General features: G+C 43.3%; 2 protein-coding genes across 6 annotated transcripts; both read left to right on the top strand.

Moving 5' to 3' along the window:
- Nucleotides 1–123: 123 nt before the first annotated feature.
- On the top strand, nucleotides 124–13,357 carry cars1 (cysteinyl-tRNA synthetase 1). Of its 4 annotated transcripts, XM_015029310.1 has the most exons (23): nucleotides 161–212; nucleotides 1,290–1,574; nucleotides 3,690–3,781; nucleotides 5,662–5,750; nucleotides 5,829–5,925; nucleotides 6,546–6,644; nucleotides 6,738–6,887; nucleotides 6,974–7,114; nucleotides 7,188–7,276; nucleotides 7,351–7,472; nucleotides 8,141–8,253; nucleotides 8,337–8,465; nucleotides 9,406–9,535; nucleotides 9,611–9,714; nucleotides 9,790–9,887; nucleotides 9,968–10,157; nucleotides 10,631–10,693; nucleotides 10,775–10,856; nucleotides 10,930–11,010; nucleotides 11,084–11,151; nucleotides 12,487–12,546; nucleotides 12,622–12,705; nucleotides 12,822–13,357. In XM_015029310.1, exons 1-23 carry the CDS (start codon nucleotides 191–193, stop codon nucleotides 12,942–12,944), a joined length of 2,511 nt encoding a protein of 836 aa, XP_014884796.1. In that variant the 5' UTR covers nucleotides 161–190; the 3' UTR covers nucleotides 12,945–13,357. The 4 variants fall into 4 exon arrangements, with proteins under 4 accessions (XP_014884797.1, XP_014884794.1, XP_014884793.1 ...); XM_015029308.1 differs by having other exon boundaries at nucleotides 125–212; nucleotides 1,347–1,574; nucleotides 10,631–10,856; XM_015029307.1 differs by having other exon boundaries at nucleotides 157–212; nucleotides 10,631–10,856.
- A 2,059-nt stretch (nucleotides 13,358–15,416) lies between these two features.
- ccnb2 (cyclin B2) lies at nucleotides 15,417–20,193 on the top strand. Of its 2 annotated transcripts, none has more exons than XM_015029315.1 (8): nucleotides 15,417–15,541; nucleotides 15,622–15,726; nucleotides 16,499–16,756; nucleotides 17,649–17,807; nucleotides 17,872–18,108; nucleotides 18,870–19,010; nucleotides 19,557–19,667; nucleotides 19,804–20,193. In XM_015029315.1, exons 1-8 carry the CDS (start codon nucleotides 15,515–15,517, stop codon nucleotides 19,912–19,914), a joined length of 1,149 nt encoding a protein of 382 aa, XP_014884801.1. In that variant the 5' UTR covers nucleotides 15,417–15,514; the 3' UTR covers nucleotides 19,915–20,193. The 2 variants fall into 2 exon arrangements, with proteins under 2 accessions (XP_014884801.1, XP_014884800.1); XM_015029314.1 differs by having other exon boundaries at nucleotides 15,613–15,726.
- The last annotated feature ends 502 nt before the right edge of the window (nucleotides 20,194–20,695 follow it).

The raw sequence follows: 20,695 nt of genomic DNA, 5'->3' as shown, positions 1-20,695 counted from the left end.
GTTGAGTGGAAGATAAAGGTGGAAAAGTTAAAAATGATTTTTTTTCCTGAAAAACACCAGTTGCGACACATGTGTTAGTGAGTCCGACAGTTATTAGTGTCCTCCGCTACCGGTGTTCTGACACATTGATTCCTGTTTCTGCTTCCGGTCCGGTTATTGTTGCATCAGCATCTCATTCAGACCTGTGGCCATGTCGAGCTCACCGGAGACAGGTGCAGTTTTTACCGCTTATTACCTGTTATTATAATCGATATTTCCTCAGATATGAAGCTGATAAGAAGCAGAGGCAGGTCGGTTTAATGTTTCAGGGGCTGTCAGGCTAAATTAACCTCTGTTAGCTCTGTTAGCAAGCAGCTCGGCTGCATCAGCGGAACTCTGTTTAAGAAACGGTCATTGAAGACTCTTTATGTCAGCGTTTGTGTTCTGTAGAACAAAGAAATGAACAAAGGAAATATAATTTAACAATACCTGAATATTTTCAATTCGGCATAATTATTAAACTAAATAAAGTGTTTCTTAAAACCAAAATCTATAATGTTATTCCGACAGAATTCACTTAAGTGAATTGGGCAGCTGATTGGGAATTTAAACTGAGACTCATACATGAATATGTTTTTATTAATTATGTCCTCAGTTTTCCTTTTCCGCTGCTCAGTTTTAATCTGCTTATGACATTAATCATGACATTAATAAAACATACCCTGTATGTCATATAAAAAGGTTTGTTTCATCCTTTAAAAATATTAACGTCTTCTGCAATCTGCATGATTACTCAAACGTAAATTTTTTCCCCTCCATTTTCAGCTTCAGCATCCTTCATCTCCATGCATGGTTTCTCTTTCATTTTGCTCTGTTGTTGAATCCTCATCTTGTCCATTTCCTGTCTTGAATTTCTCTTTCCTGTTTTCTTTGTGAACGCATCATCTTTTTGTTTTATGAATTTTCTGATCATTTTAGATCTGATCGGCTCCTTTATTTGATTATGGTTCTGTTTAGGGGTTTTTTAAACACATCTTGTTAGGAATCAGCAGATGGTTTGCATCATTTAAACCCAAGTTGACCTCTTAAACCGGTTTCCACTCAGCTCATATTTCAGGGTTTTAATTGTCATGGAAAGTATCACCAGAAGAGTGTCGTTCCCTCCCCCTTATTTTATACATTTTTTGCAGTAAATCTCTCTAAAATCCTGAGAAACATTGATCAGGATGACTTTAGCTGCTTGCTGGACGGTTTTCTGTGAGGAAATGAAGATTTGATCAGAGGTTTTGCTCTGATTCTTTTCTCTCCAGAGGATGAGGACAGTTGCAGCTGCTCGGCTGCTAATGTCTGCCCTCTTGTTTCTGCAGCCTTTGAGTTTGGCTCCTTGCTGCAGATTAACGAGGAGGCCGCGCTGACGGCGGCCCTCAACGACTACCTGACCTCACGCAGCTACCTGGCGGGCTTCGGCCCCTCCCAGGCCGACCTGAGAGCCTTTAGGCTCCTCCCCCGTCCCCCCGCCCCGCAGCACGTCCATGCTCTGCGCTGGTACAGACACATTTCCGCCCTGCAGCAGGACCTGAGCACAGACGGCAGCAGTGAGTAGACGGTTGATGTGACGCAGGTTTCTGGAGAGAAGCATGACCCCACAGTTCCTCTGGAGAGTTTCAGTTAGAGCTCCGGCCTGTGGGTGGCGCTCTGCGGTGCAGCGGCTTATCGCTGCTCAAACAGCTCAGGGTCAGGAACACCTGCAGCCCCAGAAACATCACAGCTGCTGCTTCTGTTTGTCCACTCACTGCATGTTGTCCTACCAGATCGTCGGTCCTTTCTGGAAACTTTTCTTTCAGCTTTTTCTGCTTTTCCTCTTTACTCAGTTACAGCAGCTGCTGTAAAAATCTCTAAAAATAAATAAATCTTTAATGCATCAGCAGAATGTCTCAATGAAAAATTAGTATTGAGGAAAAATTCAAGGCATAACCAATCGGAAACAGATATTTTTACTTGATCAATGAGAGGAAGAATGAGTTACAGTCATCAGACTTCTGAAGGAAATGATCTGGCCTAAATAGTCTTGCACAGATTTAAACACTTAGAACCGTTTGTCCCTTATCTTTACTAACTTTATAGCATATTATAAATGCTATAACGTTTCACTCCAACCGTCAACATGAACCAAACTATGATCTGGAAGTAAAAGGTCAAATGGACAAAAAGTGGAAAAAACAATAAGAATATAATTATAAATCAAAAATAATGTAATCAGTACTTACATGATTCTTAATATAATGAATGAAATGAGTATAAAAGCTGAATGTTAGACGAGTAAAACAAAGATAATAATGCAATGAGTAAAAATTGAGAATTCACCATGACAACCGTTACACAGCAGTTCCTGTCCCACCATCTCAAACGTAAACATGCTGAGTCCGATCAGCCCTGCTGGACCTCCTGCTGGGATGAAGCTGGTTCCACTGCTAAACACGGCGGAGGCTCTGTGATGCTGTGGGATCCGTGTTGGAGTCCACAGCATCAGAACGGGTCGTTCTGTGTCGGAATGCACCGATCGGCCGATACCGATCTGATAGAGAAAAAAAGCTGATTACTTAAACCGATTATTTTATTTAAACACAGACATAAATGAACTGAATTATAAATTAATTTGGTAACTCTGCACCAGCTCACTGGAACACACCAGGAGCTCCACCAGTTTGGTCAAAGATGCAAAAACAACTTTAATCTGTTCAGACAGTCAGGAGAATAACAGCCAATATAAAATAAATAACAATAAAGAAACTGCTAAACATAAACTACAACAAACCTTCTTCCATATGGTTCAGAAAATGCATTTAGAAATTCTAAATATAATGTAAGACAAACATGAAAGCGTAGAATTAGACTGAATAGATTGTCACCGATATCCGATCTAGATTTTATTTTCGATATCTGGTCTGATGCATATATATCAATATCTGATCGGTTCATCTCTAGTTCTGTGTGACGTTCTGCTGATGCAACAAAAGATCAATTCATTTTTACAAAACCTCATGAATCTTCCTGAAAGTTTTCATTTTGCTGTCAAAACTTCCACCTCTTAGTTTTGCAGATATTACATCTAAAATGTGTTTAAACTGAATCAATAAAATCTTTTTAGATGTAAAATATTTGGATGAAACAGGAATCAACCTTTTTTTCATCATGTTTAAACATTTTTCACAAACATCTGAATGATTTCTGCTGTTTTAACGTCAGAAACCAGATTTACCCGAGTTACATTTGAGTAACTTTTGGGGGGAAAAATACAGTTAGGAGGATTTTGCTTCAAGTAAATAACTTCTATTTGAGTAATTTTATTGTGAAGTAGCTCTGCTCTTGTTAGTTTTTGTTAAATTTCATATTCAAAGAAATTTATTTTGATTTAGTTTTTTGTAATTATGATATTCATCTGAATTATTTTCATTTTGGTCTTTAAAATGCCAAACATTCCATATAACTTTATATTTTGGTCTGTCTTTTTAAATATTAAATGATTGATGTTTTGATCAGTTACTCAGTTCTCGATTCACTTTTTTACTTTTTTACTCTTCAGTAATTTCTGGGACGGTTACTTTTTACTTTTACTTGGGTAAAAACAAGCTGAAGTTTTATTTGTGGATCATGTTCGTCTCCTCTGCCACGTCTGGTGTGAAAGTCACTAGTTTCTGCTTTTATTCCAGTGAAGGGGAAGCGGGTCCAGCCTCCATGGTCGCCACCGGCGGGAACAGAAGTCCCTCAGCTGCGGCTCTACAACAGCCTGACCAGAACCAAGGTACGGCGTAGAACCGGTAACTCTGGGCTGCAGAACCCAGCAGCCGCTGCACCTTCAGGTGCTAAAACCTCGGCATGTTCACCTGACCTGGCAGAATATGGTCCATAAATCACTTCACATGTGTAAGAAACTAAAAAATAAGGAGCAGTGGCGGCACTGGGGGGAAGCTGAGGGTGCCAAAGCCCCCTCTGGATAAGGAATGGCGCCCTCATAGCGGCTCCAAAAAAATGCTGTAGTACAATACTGATCCAAACTGAAATATCAGAGTTAATCTGACGTAATGAACAGATGAAAACAGGTTCAAAATGCGAAAACATTCACCTGCCTACAGGTTAAAACTGCAGAATGTAACTTTAATACAAAAAAAATCTGTTAAAACTGTCACCATGTTGAGACTATCTTCCCTGTTATTATTGCATCTGAAGAAATGCAAGAAAAACAACCAATCAGGGCCAGGAGGCGGAGCTTCATGCTGTCAATCATCCTTGTATAGTCACTGCTAAATGTGCTAAAGGTAGAGGAACAACTTACTGCTGCAGAAAAACCACCGTAATCTGATCTGATCTGCTAACAGGACAAACTACAGCGTAGCAGAGAGGAAGAGGAGGATGAGACCGTGTATGCAAGGGTGATTGGCAGCACTAAGACCCGCCCCTTGTTCTGATTGGTTGTTTCTAGTTAGCACTGGGAGAAGGCAGAGGATCTCGCCTTTTTTCACAGATCATCTATCTCATATTGTACTGTCATAACATGGTGACAGTTTTTTTCTGTAATATATATATATATATATATATATATATATATATATATATATCTCGAAGTGGGGAACACCCCCAAAGGTGGTGGAGAATGACCGAGCTAAGATCCTGTGGGACTTCCAGATCCAGACAGACAAGATGGTCAAGGCGAACCAACCGGACATTGTGGTGGTGGATAAAGAACAGAGGAAAGCCGTTGTGGTGGATGTAGCAATACCAAGTGAACATCAGGAAAAAGGAGAAACTGGAGAAATACCAGGGCCTCAGAGAGGAACTGGAGAAGGCCTGGAAGGTGAAGACCACAGTGGTGCCTGTGGTCATCGGGGCCCTCGGGGCGGTCAGCCGCAAACTGGAGCAGTGGCTCAAACAGATCCCAGGAACAACATCAGACATCTCAGTCCAGAAATGTGCAGATAAAGGCACAGCCAAGATACTGCGCAGAACCCTCAAGCTCCCAGGCCTCTGGTAGAGGACCCGAGCTCAGAGGATGAAAGAGAGAGAGAGAGAGAGAGAGACCACCCGCGGAGGGTGAGAAGGGAATTTATATATATATATATATATATATTTTTTTTTTTTTTTTTTTTTTTTTTATTTATAAAAGTTACACAACTAGAGCTTTAAAGGATCCATCAAGAAATTTAGAATTTCTCATTTATTTACATGAATTACAACAAAAATATAGTGGCACAAGGATTTATATCTCACTTTCTCAAATAATCACAACCCAGGACTGGAGTGATTAATCGTGATTAATCACTTTAAGAAATAATCTTCAGCAAATTTGCAAATTGATTAATCATTAACTATACAGTTTACATACTGTAAAAAAAAAAAGACCATTTGATGAAGAAACAAACTCGGAGCAATAATTAAGCCAGAATTATATAAAAAATATAAACATTTTACATTCAAGATTAAAAAATAAACAGGCAACACAGTAACATTTTAAATTAGTCTGTCTGCTGCTAAAGGCCACTAAGTCTAAAAGTCACCTGTGAAGCTGTGAAGTTTTGCTGTAGAAAAACCCCAAATAGAGCGGAAACAGGGCTGGTCCGATCGCTGAGCCCTGAGGAACCCCGCAGCCTCAGCCGGTTCTGTTTAATCGCCGTCTCGTCGTTCCAGGAGCCGTTTGTTCCCCAGAAGGGCAACAAGGTGACGTGGTACTGCTGTGGCCCCACCGTTTACGACGCCTCACACATGGGACACGCCAGGTAACCAGGTCAGAACCAGAAACCCAGAACCAAGCCAGAACCGCTCCGACCTGACCAGCCGCTCCGCCTCTGTTCCAGGTCCTACATCTCCTTCGACATCCTGCGGCGGATCCTGAGGGACTACTTCAAGTACGACGTCCTCTACTGCATGAACATCACAGACATCGACGACAAGGTGAGAATCCACCGGTTCCGAAAGGTTCTGAAGGTTTGAAACGGTCCGACATGCTGCAGGTAAACTGGAACGCCTCATCAGTAATCAAAAAATATTCACCCAGTTTTTTACTGCTTTTAAAAATTGATTCTGATCAACAAAACTTTAATGTCAAAGTGAAAACTGAGATCTACAAAAATTATTTCCAAAATTCCACTTTTGGAATCTTGAAACTGATCAAATTAACTTTGATCAAATTAAACCTCAATGAGTTTTAATTTGTCCTTTTAATTTGTGAAGCAAAAAATAGTTAAATTATTGTTTGTTTTTTTCTCAACAGCAAAGTGAAAAAACAATAATCACCCTGTAAAAATATGGTGATTTTCTGCACTTTTGCAGCTCAATAAGCTAAATTTAATGAGCAAATTAAATCTTTAAATGTTTCTGGACATTTTCTGGATTTTGCTCCTGAAATATTACTGAAGTCACTCAACCAACCAGAACCTCACATTATTTTTAACAAATGCATAATTATGAGTTTGATGCCATTCTTTTTTTGCGGGTGTCTGCTAACAAACGAATGTAGCAGTTGGATGATGCAGGCATCTGGTTCTTCACGGTTTATTCTCCTCCTGGTTCAGATCATCAAACGGGCCCGGCAGAACTTCCTCCTGGAGCAGTACAGAGAGAAGCGGCCGCAGGCGGCTCAGATCCTGCAGGATGTCCTGAATGCACGAGTGGTGAGTCACAGATCGGATCCGGAACGCCGTGGCAGTCCAGTCCGGTCCGGTCCAGTCTGGTCGGGATCAATTTCTTCCTCCATCTCCCTGCAGCCATTCCGGGAGCAGCTGGCCTCCACCACGGACCCGGATAAGAAGCAGATGTTGGAGCGTCTGGACGCCGCCGTTGCCGCCGCTCTGCAGCCCCTGCAGGGGGCGATGGAGAGCAACGCAGCGGCTGACGTGCTGCAGCCTCTGGCTGAGGTGAGACGGCCCGAAACGCTGCAGAACTCCTCGGCTTGCTGCTGCCACAGCTCCTCTGTAACAGTTTGTTTTAATTATTTTCCCAGGTTTTGCTGGAGAACTCGAAGGACTTGCTGTCCGACTGGCTGGACAGGCAGTTTGGAAGCGAAGTCACAGAGAACTCCATCTTCTCCGTCCTGCCGAAGTTCTGGGAGGGGGAGTTCCACAGAGACATGGAGGCCCTGAACGTAAGCCGCAGACTCCGCCCCCTCTGCCCGATCAGCTGGGCGAGAGCTTCATCTCTGTCTCCACGCCCCTCAGGTTCTGCCTGCCGACGTTCTGACCCGAGTCAGTGAGTACGTGCCGGAGATTGTGGCGTTTGTGAGGAAAATCGTCTCCAACGGTTACGGGTGAGGACAGAGCCATCTGAAAGGTTCTCCAGCAGCAGCTGCCTCTGATCCGTTCGGTTCTGGGATGTCTGCAGGTACGAGTCCAACGGGTCCGTCTACTTCGACACACAGAGGTTTGATACCAGTCCGCAGCATTCGTACGGCAAGCTGGTCCCAGAGGCGGTGGGAGACCAGAAGGCACTGCAGGAGGGAGAAGGTAAGGCGGAGAGCTTCACCTGGAGCCGGCACCGTGAGGCGCGTCACCTGGAGCCGGCACCGTGAGGCGCGTCACCGGGAGGCGCGTCACCTGGAGCCGGCACCGGGAGGCGACTCACCTGGAGCCGGCACCGTGAGGCGACTTACCTGGAGCCGGCACCGTGAGGCGCGTCACCGGGAGGCGCGTCACCTGGAGCCGGCACCGGGAGGCGCGTCACCTGGAGCCGGCACCGGGAGGCGACTCACCTGGAGCCGGCACCGGGAGGCGACTCACCTGGAGCCGGCACCGGGAGGCGATGCTACTTGGTGTGGCTAGTGCTAGGAGGCATTGAAACTTGCAGAACTGTTTGTTTATCCATCTGTTCATCTGTCTGTCCATTCCTACGTCCCTCCATCCATCAGGATGTTTTTAAACTCTCATCCCTTCAGCTGCTCCCAGTTTCTGTTCAGACGTCGACCTCCTCACAGTGAATCTCTCTGTTCAGATTAAATCTCGTTTGTCTGTTCCTCTAATTTGGACAAGTAGCGGCCGAATTGTTTCTAATCTCATCTTCATCCTGGTCTTCGTCCTCGTCTTCGTCCTCGTCTTCGTCCTCGTCTTCATCCTCGTCTTCGTCCTCGTCTTCATCCTCGTCTTCATCCTCGTCTTCGTCCTGGTCTTCTCTGCAGGCGATCTGAGCATCTCAGCAGACAGACTGAGTGAGAAGAAGTCCCAGAACGACTTTGCTCTGTGGAAAGCCTCGAAGCCCGGTGAGCCGTCCTGGGATTCTCCGTGGGGGAAGGTGAGCGCCTGCCGCCATTTTCCTCCTGATCCTCATGTTCCACACTTTAATAACGGCGAGTCTGTGTCCTCCTGCGGCGGCAGGGTCGGCCCGGGTGGCACATCGAGTGTTCGGCCATGGCCGGCTCCATCCTGGGAGAGTCCATGGACATCCATGGAGGAGGCTTCGACCTGCGCTTCCCCCATCATGACAACGAGCTGGCCCAGTCCGAGGTCACTTCCTGTTACTTCCTGTCACTTCCTGTCACTTCCTGTCAGTTTCTTGCTCATGTTCTGCTTCCAAACAGCCAAATCTGACACCAGCTCCGCAGAAGGTCGGGTTCATAAATCGATTTTATCAATTTATCAAATTTTTGGTTCCTGAAGATTTAAATTTTGGAACATTTGGATTTTATTTTTTCACTTTTGTACTCATTGTGTTTCCATAAATCAGAGTGACGTCAGGGCGGCCATCTTGTTTTAGAGCATGTTTTACGGCTTCAAAATATAAGTCAGGCTACAATTTATATCTTTAATTACGAGAATTAATTTATAATCTCACAGGAATGCAGAATCAAAATAACACTAAAACAATTTCACAATGGGAGAATGAAACAGTAATTTTATAAAGTTTGCATCTTTATTAAGCTAATATTATGACTATTGTAGCTAAACATAAATTCTCGTACCATTCACAGAAAAAATAACTGAAAAAAACATTTTCAGAAACTATCTTTTAAAAAAGAAGTTAGTTAATAGATGAAAATCAGGAATCAGATCCGTGTAGCAGTGTTTCAGGGACATGTGGATGGTTAAAAAGAATGGATGGTCACTTTCTGCCAAAACAACTCAGAAATTTTGAGATTAATCTTAGATATTTTCAATTAAAAATCGTTGAAATTTCAGTTTGAAATGTTAAATATTAACTGTTTCAACTCAGAAAATTTACAAAAGTGAATTTTTTTACTTTTGAAACTCAGAAAAGTCCCCGTCGTCTTTTCTAGGAAATTTTCTTTAAATTTTTTGCCAGAATTGTTCTGATTGTTTTCTACCTACAGAGACCCTGATGCACCGAAATGAGACAAATATTTCAGATTAATCCGATCCCTGATCAGGGCGGTTCTGTTGGGCGGTTCTGTTTGGCCGTGTTTGAGCCCAGCTGTTTTTTCTTCAGGCGTTCTTCCAGAACGACTGTTGGGTCCGTTACTTCCTGCACACCGGCCACCTGACCATCGCCGGCTGCAAGATGTCCAAGTCTCTGAAAAACTTCATCACCATAAAGGACGCCCTGGCGAAGAACACAGGTGAGTGTTCCTGCGTTGCTAGGCAACCGTGTGCCCGCTGGCGCCCCCTGCTGACGTGAGCTGTTCCCCCCGCAGCGCGCCAGCTGCGCCTGGCCTTCCTCATGCATTCCTGGAAAGACACGCTGGATTACTCGGCCAACACCATGGAGTCGGCCGTCCAGTATGAGAAGTTCATGAACGTAGGTGTCGCCGTCGCTCCGGGCGACTCCCCGCCGCCTCGCCGGGTCTAAAGCTGTTCTCTTCCTGTCCTGCAGGAGTTCTTCCTGAACGTCAAAGACGTCCTGCGTGCGCCGAGCGATCTCACCGGACGCTTCGAGAAGTGGGAGGCAGAGGAGGCGGAGCTTAACAGCAGGTGAGGCATCAGAGGACAGGAAGCAGCTTCAGCCTCAACACACACTCTGCTCCAACAGCACCTGTGTGTGTGTGTTCCAGTTTCTACGACAGGAAGTGGGCCGTTCACCTGGCGCTGTGTGACAACATGGACACGCGCAGCGCCATGGAGGAGATGAGGCTTCTGGTCGGCCTTAGCAACAGCTACATCGCCGGCAGGAAGAGCTCCAAGCTGAGGCCCAACCGCCTGCTGCTGCAGAGCATCGCCTCCTACCTGACCGCCATGATGAAGGTGGTGATGATGATGATGGAGGAGGAAGACCTAAAATAATTAGTTAAAAACACAATAAATGAATTAGGTTATGAATAAATAACTTAATTGCTCAATATTTCTTAATATGTCAATTAATTACATAAATAAATGAATTACTGAAATTATCAATATCCATTTAAATAACTGTAAAAAATGGTTAAAATACTTCATTTTTATGGGGTTTGATTTATTTATTTTATTCCATTGACTTATTTAAATCCATAAACAAAATGTTAATAAAAAATCATGTTCAGAAACCGAAAAACAGTTTCCAGACATAAATACTAAAATCATTTTTGTTCTTGGATTTTTTTCTACTTTTATTCCTTCGTCTTTCATGTTTCTCTTCTCTTACAGTAAATTACATCGTAACATTTTTCGTATTTATAATTTGCTGATTTAAAAGCTGTTTGTGGATCTAGACTAATGGGAATTTTCTGGCTCTCCTCCAGATATTCGGAGCCATCGAAGGATCCGATCCCATCGGTTTTCCAGTCGGAGGACAAGCTGTGGATGTGAGTAAACGGCTGATCTGTTGGGAGAACCCACCCGGAAAAAACCGATTCAGTGACCCGGTTCTGGTCCGATCTTTGCAGCTGGAGAGCACGGTGATGCCCTACCTGGCGGTTCTGTCCGACTTCAGGGAGGACGTCCGGAAAATCGCCCGGGAGCAGAAAGGTGAGGCCCAAACCCGACGTTCCCGATCCCGTCCCGTCTTCCAGAACTGACTGTGTTCTCCCGACCCGTCCAGTGACGGCGCTGCTGCGGCTCTGCGACGCCGTCCGGGACGACACGCTGCCGGAGCTGGGCGTCCGGCTGGAGGACCACGAAGGTGACGCAGCTTTTTAAAACGGGTCCAACAGGAAGTCTGCAGCGGCTCGGGTCAAACTGAGAATCTGTTTCAGGTCAGCCCACCGTGGTGAAGCTGGTGGACAAGGAGACGTTACTGAGGGAGAGAGAGGAGAAGAAGAAGGTCAGGCAAATAAACTCTATGTAACCTTTGTAAAAAATAAGTTTTTACATGTCGTCTGTGTCTCGTGTTTATGAGACAGATAACCTGCACTGCAAAAACAAACTCTTACCAAGTCATTTGGTCCAAACTACTGTACTAACTTATAAACAGAGCTGAGCAGAAACCTCAAGTAAGAGGAGAATCACTTTACATTTTTACTAAAGTAAAGAGAATCCATCCAAAACATTAAGAGTAAAAAGTCTTCTCTAGTGCTGACCAACGGATCAAATTATCAGTCATTTAATATTTAAAATGATTGATATGAAGTTAAATAGAAATTTATATCAATCTTTATGTAACGTTAAGTAGAATTTGATAATAATTTATATAAATTACAAAAACTAACAATCAGGCCAAAGGAAATGTTTCTAAATCCGTTTCTTTCAATAAAAAACTTATAACAAGGTTATTTTTCATTCACTGGGTAGAAAATCCAGAAATTATACTGAATCAGGAGAAGAGATACTTCATAATGAAATTACTGAAGTGAAAGTAAAAAGTGCAGCGTAGTAAAAAATACTCAAGTAAATGTAACTAGTTACTACCTGGTTCTGCTAATAAGTAGCTTGTTTTAATAAATAAGACCTTCAGATTGATGGAGGTTCCTGATCCACAGGCAGACGGTTTGTTAGAATGAATTCATCTGCCAAACTAACGGCATTCATGGCCGACTGATCATGACCGATAATTATCAGGTTATTGGTTATTCTGATGATCATAAAAAAATCACATTCTGTAGATTCTTCAGTTAAGCCGTTTATGCAATATTAGAAATACATTAAAAAATGCAAATGGGTTGTGCTGTGGTGGCGCAGGGGTTCAGCACAACCCACATATGGAGGCCTCAGGCCTCGACGCAGCCGTCGCAGGTTCGATTCCCGGCCCTGCCGACCCTTGCTGCATGTCTTCCCCCGTCTCTCGTTACCCACTTTCCTGTTAATTAACTAACAAATAAAGGCCAAAAGAGCTAAAAAAAATAAAAGTGTATTAAAAGATGCAAATAAACTAACAATTAAATTTATTTTTTAAATTAGAAAATAGCCATTTTATGACTAAAAGTCACTAACAACAACAAAATGTTTAGTTTCTGCTCTGACTGTGGTGTTTGTTCAGGAACTTTCCAGTTTTCAGCCTTATGCTCCAGTTAACGATTAATCAGTAACTAAATCAGTTGATGATTATTAATGTGACGATCGCTCCAGACCTGAAGCAGAGTAAAAATGAAAGAGTGAATCGGTTCTTCACTGAATAATACAGTTTGAACTGATGATTTTGAAACTTTTCCTTCGTTCCCAGATGGAGGAGGAGAAGAAGCGGAAGAAGGAGGAAGCTGCCAGGAAGAAGCAGGAGCAGGAGGTCCGTCGGACATTTTGAATCGGTTGGATTCACCCTCTCGTTCGCCCAATAATCACTTTGCTCTCTCTCTTTCAGATGGCGAAACTCGCCAAGATGAAAGTCCCTCCGTGTGAGATGTTTCGCTCAGAAACAGACAAATATTCCAGGTTTGACGATACGGTAAGTGGAACATTCACACTCCTTCCAAACAAAGCCAAAAAGGTTTTGGTTCATTTGAAGATGTTTTGAGTGTTTGTTCTGAAAACCCGGCATCTGTCCCGTTTCCCTCCCCTCAGGGTTTTCCCACTCATGACGCTGAAGGAAAGGAGCTGAGCAAAGGCCAAGCCAAGAAGCTGCGGAAGCTGTTCGAGGCTCAGGAAAAGCTCCACAGCGAGTATCTGCAGATGAACGGGAACTGAGAGTCCACTTCCCTCTGACGCAGCTTCAGCAGGGACTCGGAAAACAGCGAACTCGGTTTTATTCTCCTCTGATCAGATCCAGAAAGGTGTGGAAGAAGGGACGTTTTCTCCATCAGCAGAACCCGGCTGCCACTGCCGCTTCGTTTCCAGACTGGGATCAAACTCATGAACTTCATCTGTGACGGTTTCCATCATGCATTCCTATCAGCCGTTCATTCATTCATTCATCCGTCTGTAAACGGATTCAAACAAACTGCAACGCCGAGTTTCCAACAGACGAGGAAACTGGAGTCAGGAAAACCTGGGAAGCTGAACCCAAACCCTCTTCACATCTAACCAGACTGGTGGAAAATTTCATTTGTGCTGCTTTTGCTTTGAACATATTAATAAAAGTTTAAAGGTCAAAAGGTCAACCAGCCCCCCCATATTCCTCAAATCAAACTAAATTGGTGCCAATGTTATGTTTGTGCGGCTATCATTCAAAATATATTAATAAATGTTTCCAGAGGTCATCAGAGGTCAACCAGGGGCCGCTCCAAAACTAAACAAATTTGGTGTCAGTCAAATCCGTTTCTTTTTGCTGCTTTGTCGTAATTATTTTTAGTTTTTCCCACTATAGTTTTAAAGATATAAATAAATGTTTCCAGAGGTCAGCCAGCTCCTCCACCTTCCTCAAACCTAATAATTGGTGTCAAACATTTGTATTATATTTTTATTAATATATTTAAAATGATTACAGTGCCTATCGTTAGCTGGAGATGGGCACCAGCAGCCCTCCCGACCCCACTAAGGGACAAGGGAGTAAAGGAAATGGATGGATGGATTAAAATGATAGCAGCACAAATGTTTGACAACAATAGATTTGGGTAATGTGGGCGGGGCTGGTTGACCTTTTGACCTCTGTCAGTGATATCTTTAAGCAGCATAAATGTAGTGGAGCTGATTGACAGCAGGTTCGACTGATTTGAGGAAAATGGGGGGTGGAGGGTTGAACATTCATGACTTCTGGAAACATTTATTATTTGAAAAGATAGCAGCACAAACGTTTGACACTAATTTGATTAGATTTGAAAAAGGCGGAGGGGGAAACTCACTCAGGATTTGTTGTCAGAAAAGCTTCCAAGTTTTCATGTTAGTTGTGGAAAAACGTTCCCAGGATAAAAGCGTCCTGTTGGGAATAAGATGGATAATAACGGCTTTCCACATGTCCAGGCCCGTTTTTCTCCAGTCCTTGTCCCAGTGTTGTCTCTGTGAAAACGGACTGAGTTTGTATTTGTTGTGGTCCTGCCGATAAATCCCAGGATGTTCGGATCGCAGGATCCTGGGAACATCAGTAGATCTGACAGGAAGAGCCAGGCTTTTTTAATCAACCATCCATCCATTACTGCTTGTATTTTTCTACTGATTTATTAGAAACTCGTGGTTCTGTGAAGGTGCAGCTGCAGGTTGTGAAGAAGATGCTCTAATAAAACCAATCAGACGCAGGTGGTGTCTTTATTTCAGACAATACAGATTCATTCAGATCAGAAGCATCATTCAGAAACTCCTCAAGAATAATTTATTTTCATGTATCCAACAGTTGAGGAATAATCTGAGTCGGATGTAATTTGCTCCACACGCAGGTCACTGACAATCCAAGACACATCTGGGAACCAAAAAAATATTGTTTTGAGATTACTATGAAACTTTAAACTTTAAATAAAGTTGTACTAAATAGATATTTTAATTTTTTTGTTTTTACTAAAATTGCAAAAAATTTAATTTTGTAGTATTTCTGAATATAAATCAGGTTCTGCCTCTTTCCCTGGTTAAAACAAAACAGCAGCACATGATGTTCTGATGTTTCAAATGATGATCTAGATTTTTATGAATTTTTTTCTGCTTCATTTCAGAGTTCATTAAATTCACGTTCAAATGCAGACTGAAAAAAATTATACGTTGTGTTGCACCTTAGAAGTTCCCCATTTTAGGAACATAGTTTAGTCTACATCTTTATTTTTAAAAAGATTAAATTTGAACCGTTTTATCTGCACCAAATTGCCTTTTTAAGTTTTTATGTATTAATGCACATTTAACTGTTTAACCCAGAAACGCATCAGACACAAGCCTACAATTTATGTTTGAGTGAGAGCTCTTGTTTACACACACCAGCTTTGTTGCTTTGCACTGTTCTAATTTATGTACATTAGCAACTGAAAGTACAGGTTTCACAGGCTTTTTGTTGTGAAAAACAGATTTTAACATGATTATTACTTTGTGATAATGTGATATATTTTTACAATTTCTTTATATATATACATATTGAAGTTCTGTTGATCTTCTGTAGTAGATTTCGCTACTAGTGTTAAGTATTTCTGCTGTTTACCTATCTGATTTCGACTTCTTATTCTTAGCCAATCAGCGGCCTCCTAGCCTCAGCTGCAGCCAATGAGCGGCCTCTTAGCCTAAGCCATAGCCAATCAGATTCCCCACAGCGCTATTTGAACGTCCTGCATGAATCGTGTTCTGTAGTTTCAGCTGCTGTGGATCTTCTCCGGTTCTGATTCTAGTTTTCAGGATTTTATCTCGACATGTCCGCTGTGGGGCTTCGAGCTGCGGTGAGTTAACATGTCTCCGTCTGTCTCCGTGTCTCTGTCCTCGTTGTCCAACATGTCTCGGTTTGTTGCAGCCGCTGCAGGCCGCAGAGGAGCCTCTGAAGAAGGGGAAAATCTCCGCAGTGGCTCCGAGGAGAGCTGCTCTTGTGGAGATCACCAACAACACCGGAGCTTTGGCTGACACCAAGGTAACACTCCGGGACCAGAACCCGCTGGTTCTGGGTCCAAACCGGCTGAAATTTTGGGTCTTTGAATCGTGTGTCGTTATGGTAACCTAATTGAATTCGTCAGGTAATGGAGGTCAACGTCCCAAAGCCTAATAAACCGATGTTTTGGCCTTTGACTTGTAGGTGACCCGGATATAGACCTAAATGTTTGCTCTGTTGGTTTTTAAACCACGAGCTCTTAAAAATAAGCTTTATTACAAACGTGACGTTTGTAGAAGTTTTCTTAATGCATTTAGATGGGCTGGGGAGAAGGAATGTTTCCTACGTCGTTTTGTCAGATTATTTCTTTGAGCAATCTCGGGCATAAACAATTAAAATCATTCTTGCGTTTCTTTCTGCTGTCCTATTTAAGCTAACCGATAAAGGAAAATCTTCACCTAATTGAGAACAGGTGTATGCGTTTGAATTATTGGAATAAATTAAAGAAGTTTTGATTGAGGAGATTGTTCAATTTGGTGAGGGCGGGAAAACGCATCAAAAGTTCACCTCCAAAATGCTAAAAGTGGCGCAATATATTTATTTTCTGTGCTTTGCATCAATAAAGTCCTCAACTGTCCATGGATCCAGGAAAGTCAACCGATTCTGGCTGTAGATGGAGTCAATCCCGATCTTTATGTCATTTCTAGATTTATGTTGGGGCATCTTGAAATGGCAAATTTGTTGTTCTAGAATCAGCTTTATTGGCAACGATTGTGGTAGAAATGAGGAATTTCGGTTTAAATCTGTTTTTCAGAGGACGGGAGCAACCAAGAAGTCCTCCAAGCCGTCCTGCTCCCAGAAACCCAGCCGGCTCCCGGAGGCCGAGGCCCGGCTCCCGGAGCCGCTCCCGGCTCTTCCAGAGGATCCGTCCCTGGAGGTGGAGCGGGAACTGTGCCTTGCTTTCTCCGAGACGCTGCTGCCGGTGCCGGACGTGGATGAGCAGGACGCCGCGGAGCCGCAGCTCTGCTCTCACTACGTCAAAGACATCTACGCCTACCTGCGGAGTCTGGAGGTAACTTCCTTCCTCCTGCTCTGACCCGGAATGCAACTCTTGCTTTCTGAAGTGTTTGCGGAGGCGCTCCTGTTTTATACGTTACATCATTTATACACAAACAGCTGTTGAATGTAGAAAATTCTGACTAGAAGTCATTTTGTTTTTTTGGCGCCCATTATGCTGCATATAGCGCACAGCCACATTTTGCGCCACTGGCTCTGACCTCTGACCCAGTGACGCACAGGGAGTTGAATATCCAAATTGAAAATCCAGTACAGGAATTTCTCATTTACTTTTGGCCTTAATTGATTGAAGCTTTAATAAATTCTGTAAAATTTAACGATGGCAAGAAAAATAAGATTTACCTTTAAATGAAAAATCATATTTTTTAATGAAACCTGTCCTTCTCCATGAATATGTTTAAAACATTGACAGAAAAATCTTTTCACTTAGTTTTTAAAAATCCTGCAACTTAATTGGAGATGAAAAACCTGGACCGGTTTTGCTGTTTTCCTGTAATTCTGTTTTTAAAGCGTAGAAGAAGAGCACCTGTTGTGCCCATGTGGCTCAGCACTGCCCCCTATCAGTGAGGCATTGTACTTTCTGCCTCATATTTATGGCCGGAGACTAAATGTCACTAACATTCATTAAATATATTGCTGTGGAACGCCAATATTTGTAGAAAATGTATAATTAAACATGTATGTTGGTGCTCTGAAGAGCAGCAATGGGCATGCTCAAACTGCATGCATGCATGCGCATATATATATTATTATTATTATTTTTTAAACCCTAAAAATGTTGCTCAACATTAAAAAAAACAAACTTAAAAATCCAGTGGAAATTTTTTCACTATGTACCCGTTTTCTCACCAAACTGCTATGACCTCTGACCCCTGGCATGTCTCCAGGTGCAGCAGGCCATCCGGGCCGACTACCTGAAGGGGTCAGAGGTCACATCAGCCATGAGGGCAATCCTGGTGGACTGGTTGATCCAGGTCCACTCCCGCTTCCAGCTGCTGCAGGAGACGCTGTACCTCACCGTGGCCGTTCTGGACCGCTTCCTGCAGGTGAGCCGGACCTGCACCAGAACCTCCTCCCGCCTCCAGGTCTGACGCTCTGCTGCTTCCACAGGTCCAGCCAGTGTCCCGCAGGAAGCTGCAGCTGGTGGGTGTGGCCGCCATGCTGGTGGCCTGTAAGTACGAGGAGATGTTCTGCCCGGAGGTGGGAGACTTCGCCTACATCACGGATGATGCCTTCAGCAAGGCCCAGATCCTGGAGATGGAGCAGCTGGTGCTGAGGAGGCTCGGCTTCCAGCTGGGGCGCCCGCTGCCGCTGCACTTCCTGCGCCGAGCCTCCAAGGTGGCAAATGTAAGTCTGGAGCTGCAGGGGATTCTGGTAAAACTCCTGATCGGTCCATCGCTTCCAGACTTCATGTAGCGGCGCTCCGATAAACTGACAGCTGTCTGAGTATCAGGAGCCTGTCGCCATAACGATGTCTCTGGGTGACAAACTGTCCCAGAAATGATTGTGGTTTTTCTTTTTGGAGACCATTTTCAGCTCATAATGCTAGAACACCCTCTCAGATAAAACTTAATTTCTTAGGATTTAACTTTTTTAAAGCATTTTAGATCAAACTTAAGCTCTCTAACCAAATTTTGCTTGAAAAATGATTAATCCTTTTGTCTTGAACAGAGAAAAAGGCAGGCAGAAGTTAAAACTACTACATCATACTGCGGCTCAATTTTTTGCAGCATTTATTTTCAAAATGGCGACTTTTCAACAATATTGAACGGAGAGCATCTCTAACAATTATTCAGAATTATTTTTTTCTTCCAACCATGTATTGTGACGGGCTTATGCTGAGTTGCATTTTAGGCAATAACTTTATTATTTTGAAGGAATTGAATTGATGTTCTACACCTTTTGTCTGATTTTTGTTTTTAAATCGATTCCTAAGCTAACTGTTAATTGCGTTTTAAAGATCACTGATCGGCCAGAAAACTCACATCGATCATTTAGTCTGGATCCAAAGCTCTCCAGGCTTCCTTCCTGGAAATGGACTGGATCAGGAGTTCTCCAGGGTTCTGATCCAGACTGGATCAGTGGTTCTGACTGTCTCTGTGTCTCAGACCGACGTAGAGAAGCACACTCTGGCCAAGTACCTGATGGAGCTGACCCTCCTGGACTACCAGATGGTCCACCTGCGGCCCTCTGAGGTCGCCGCCGCCTCCCTGTGTCTGTCCCAGCTGCTGGTGGACGGCCTGCCCTGGGTGAGTCGCCCTACCTGTCCCTCTGTCTCAGCTTCACTTATTCCAGCTGGAAACTAGAGATCAGGATGACCTCAGAGCCACATAAAGCTGGTTCCAAAGTGGACCTTCTACCAGCTGCAGAACATTTCCAGGATCAGAGAAACTCATCCAGGCGTTTCTCTTTAGTGGCTTTGATTCCTGCAGCAGCGTCTTCACAGGACTGACGGATCAACGGTCCGGAACGCTGCCGCTGGAGTTCTGGCTAGAACCAGGAGGATAGAGCCGCCGCCCGGTTCGACAGTCCTTGACTGAGAGAAGAGACTTTAAACTACTGCTGGTAGTTTATAAATCACTGAACAGATTAAAGATCTGCTGTTGTACCAACCCTCCAGGCCTCAGGTTCTGGTTCTGCTCTTCATCCAGAACAAATTTCCAGGAAACTGCAAAACGGCTGAAACGCCGAGTTAAAGCTAAAACCCAGCTGGTTAGAGTTGTCTTGGGACCATAATAAATGGGACAAAATGTTTGTTCCCGTTTTCTAGACTAATGAACGTTAATTTTCCTCAGTCGCCCACGCAGCAGCACTACTCCACCTACGACGAGGCCCACCTGCAGCCAATCATGCAGCAGCTGGCAAAGAACGTGGTGCTGGTGAACGAGGGGAGGACCAAGTTCCAGGTGAGTTGAAGACATGTAGCTGTCCCCTGGCTGGAGGACAGACGCTCTCTCTCTGTCCCCTGGCTGGAGGACAGACGCTCTCTCTCTGTCCCCTGGCTGGAGGACAGACACACTCTCTCTCTCTCTCACCCTGCAGGCGGTGAGGAAGAAGTACTCCAGCAGCAAACTGATGAAGATCAGCCTCCTTCCTCAGCTGAACTCCTCCATCATCCAGAAGCTAGCGGCTCCTCTGCTAAAGGAGTCCTGAGACCCGGAACGTCTTCCTGGACTTTAACTTTTTGCACTTTAGTTTTGGATTTGTTCTCTTGCTGTGGAGCTTTTTTATTAAAATGTTTTTATAAACTTTCATCAGAATGTTGTACTTTTCTTCAGGTTGTTGTTGTGCCTTAAACTGTATTGTGAACATGAGCTGCAGAAGTTTGTCTGCAAGCAACTTCTGTGGAAACAAACTCTAAGACTTATTTTATTTTTAAATCAAGAAGTTGGGTTTAATTTTTGTTGAACTGAAATAAAATTTTAAAAACTGAGTCTGTTTTCTGTATTTTCAAGCCAAATTCAGAAGCAAGGCCATTTATTTTAATTTGACACCATTTATGCACAAGATTAAAGTTAAAATTAAGTGACTAATTCAATAGTTGTATTAAAATGTAAACTTAAAACTTGGTTTCTGGGATTGTTGTGATCTTTAATGTTGGCACCAAAAAAGAAAAGCAACATTTTAAATTGGTTTAATCAAACTGTTCTTACAGACAAAATGTTGACTTTCTATTTTTTTACAGCAGCATTTAGTTTTTTCCTTCAGTTTTTCTCTAATCTATATTTTCTGAAAGAAATTGGGTATTAAAATCATTCTAAATATAAGTTCAATAGTTATTGCATGTTGCCTTTTTCCACATCCTGGTTTGTTTTCCAACATTTCTCATTTTACTTTCAAACCCTGCTTATCTTTAAGGCAAATGCAAACAATTTTATGCTTTAACTTGGTAAATCTGACCCGTTAACAGGACCCACCCACTCGGTAGGTCAGG

Source organism: Poecilia latipinna, unplaced genomic scaffold (assembly GCF_001443285.1).
Source record: "Poecilia latipinna isolate Pla-1442-1.1 unplaced genomic scaffold, P_latipinna-1.0 Scaffold150, whole genome shotgun sequence".
Taxonomy (NCBI): Eukaryota; Metazoa; Chordata; class Actinopteri; order Cyprinodontiformes; family Poeciliidae; genus Poecilia; species Poecilia latipinna.
Note: the sequence above shows the minus strand (reverse complement) of the source record. Positions and strands in the feature narration are given on the sequence as shown.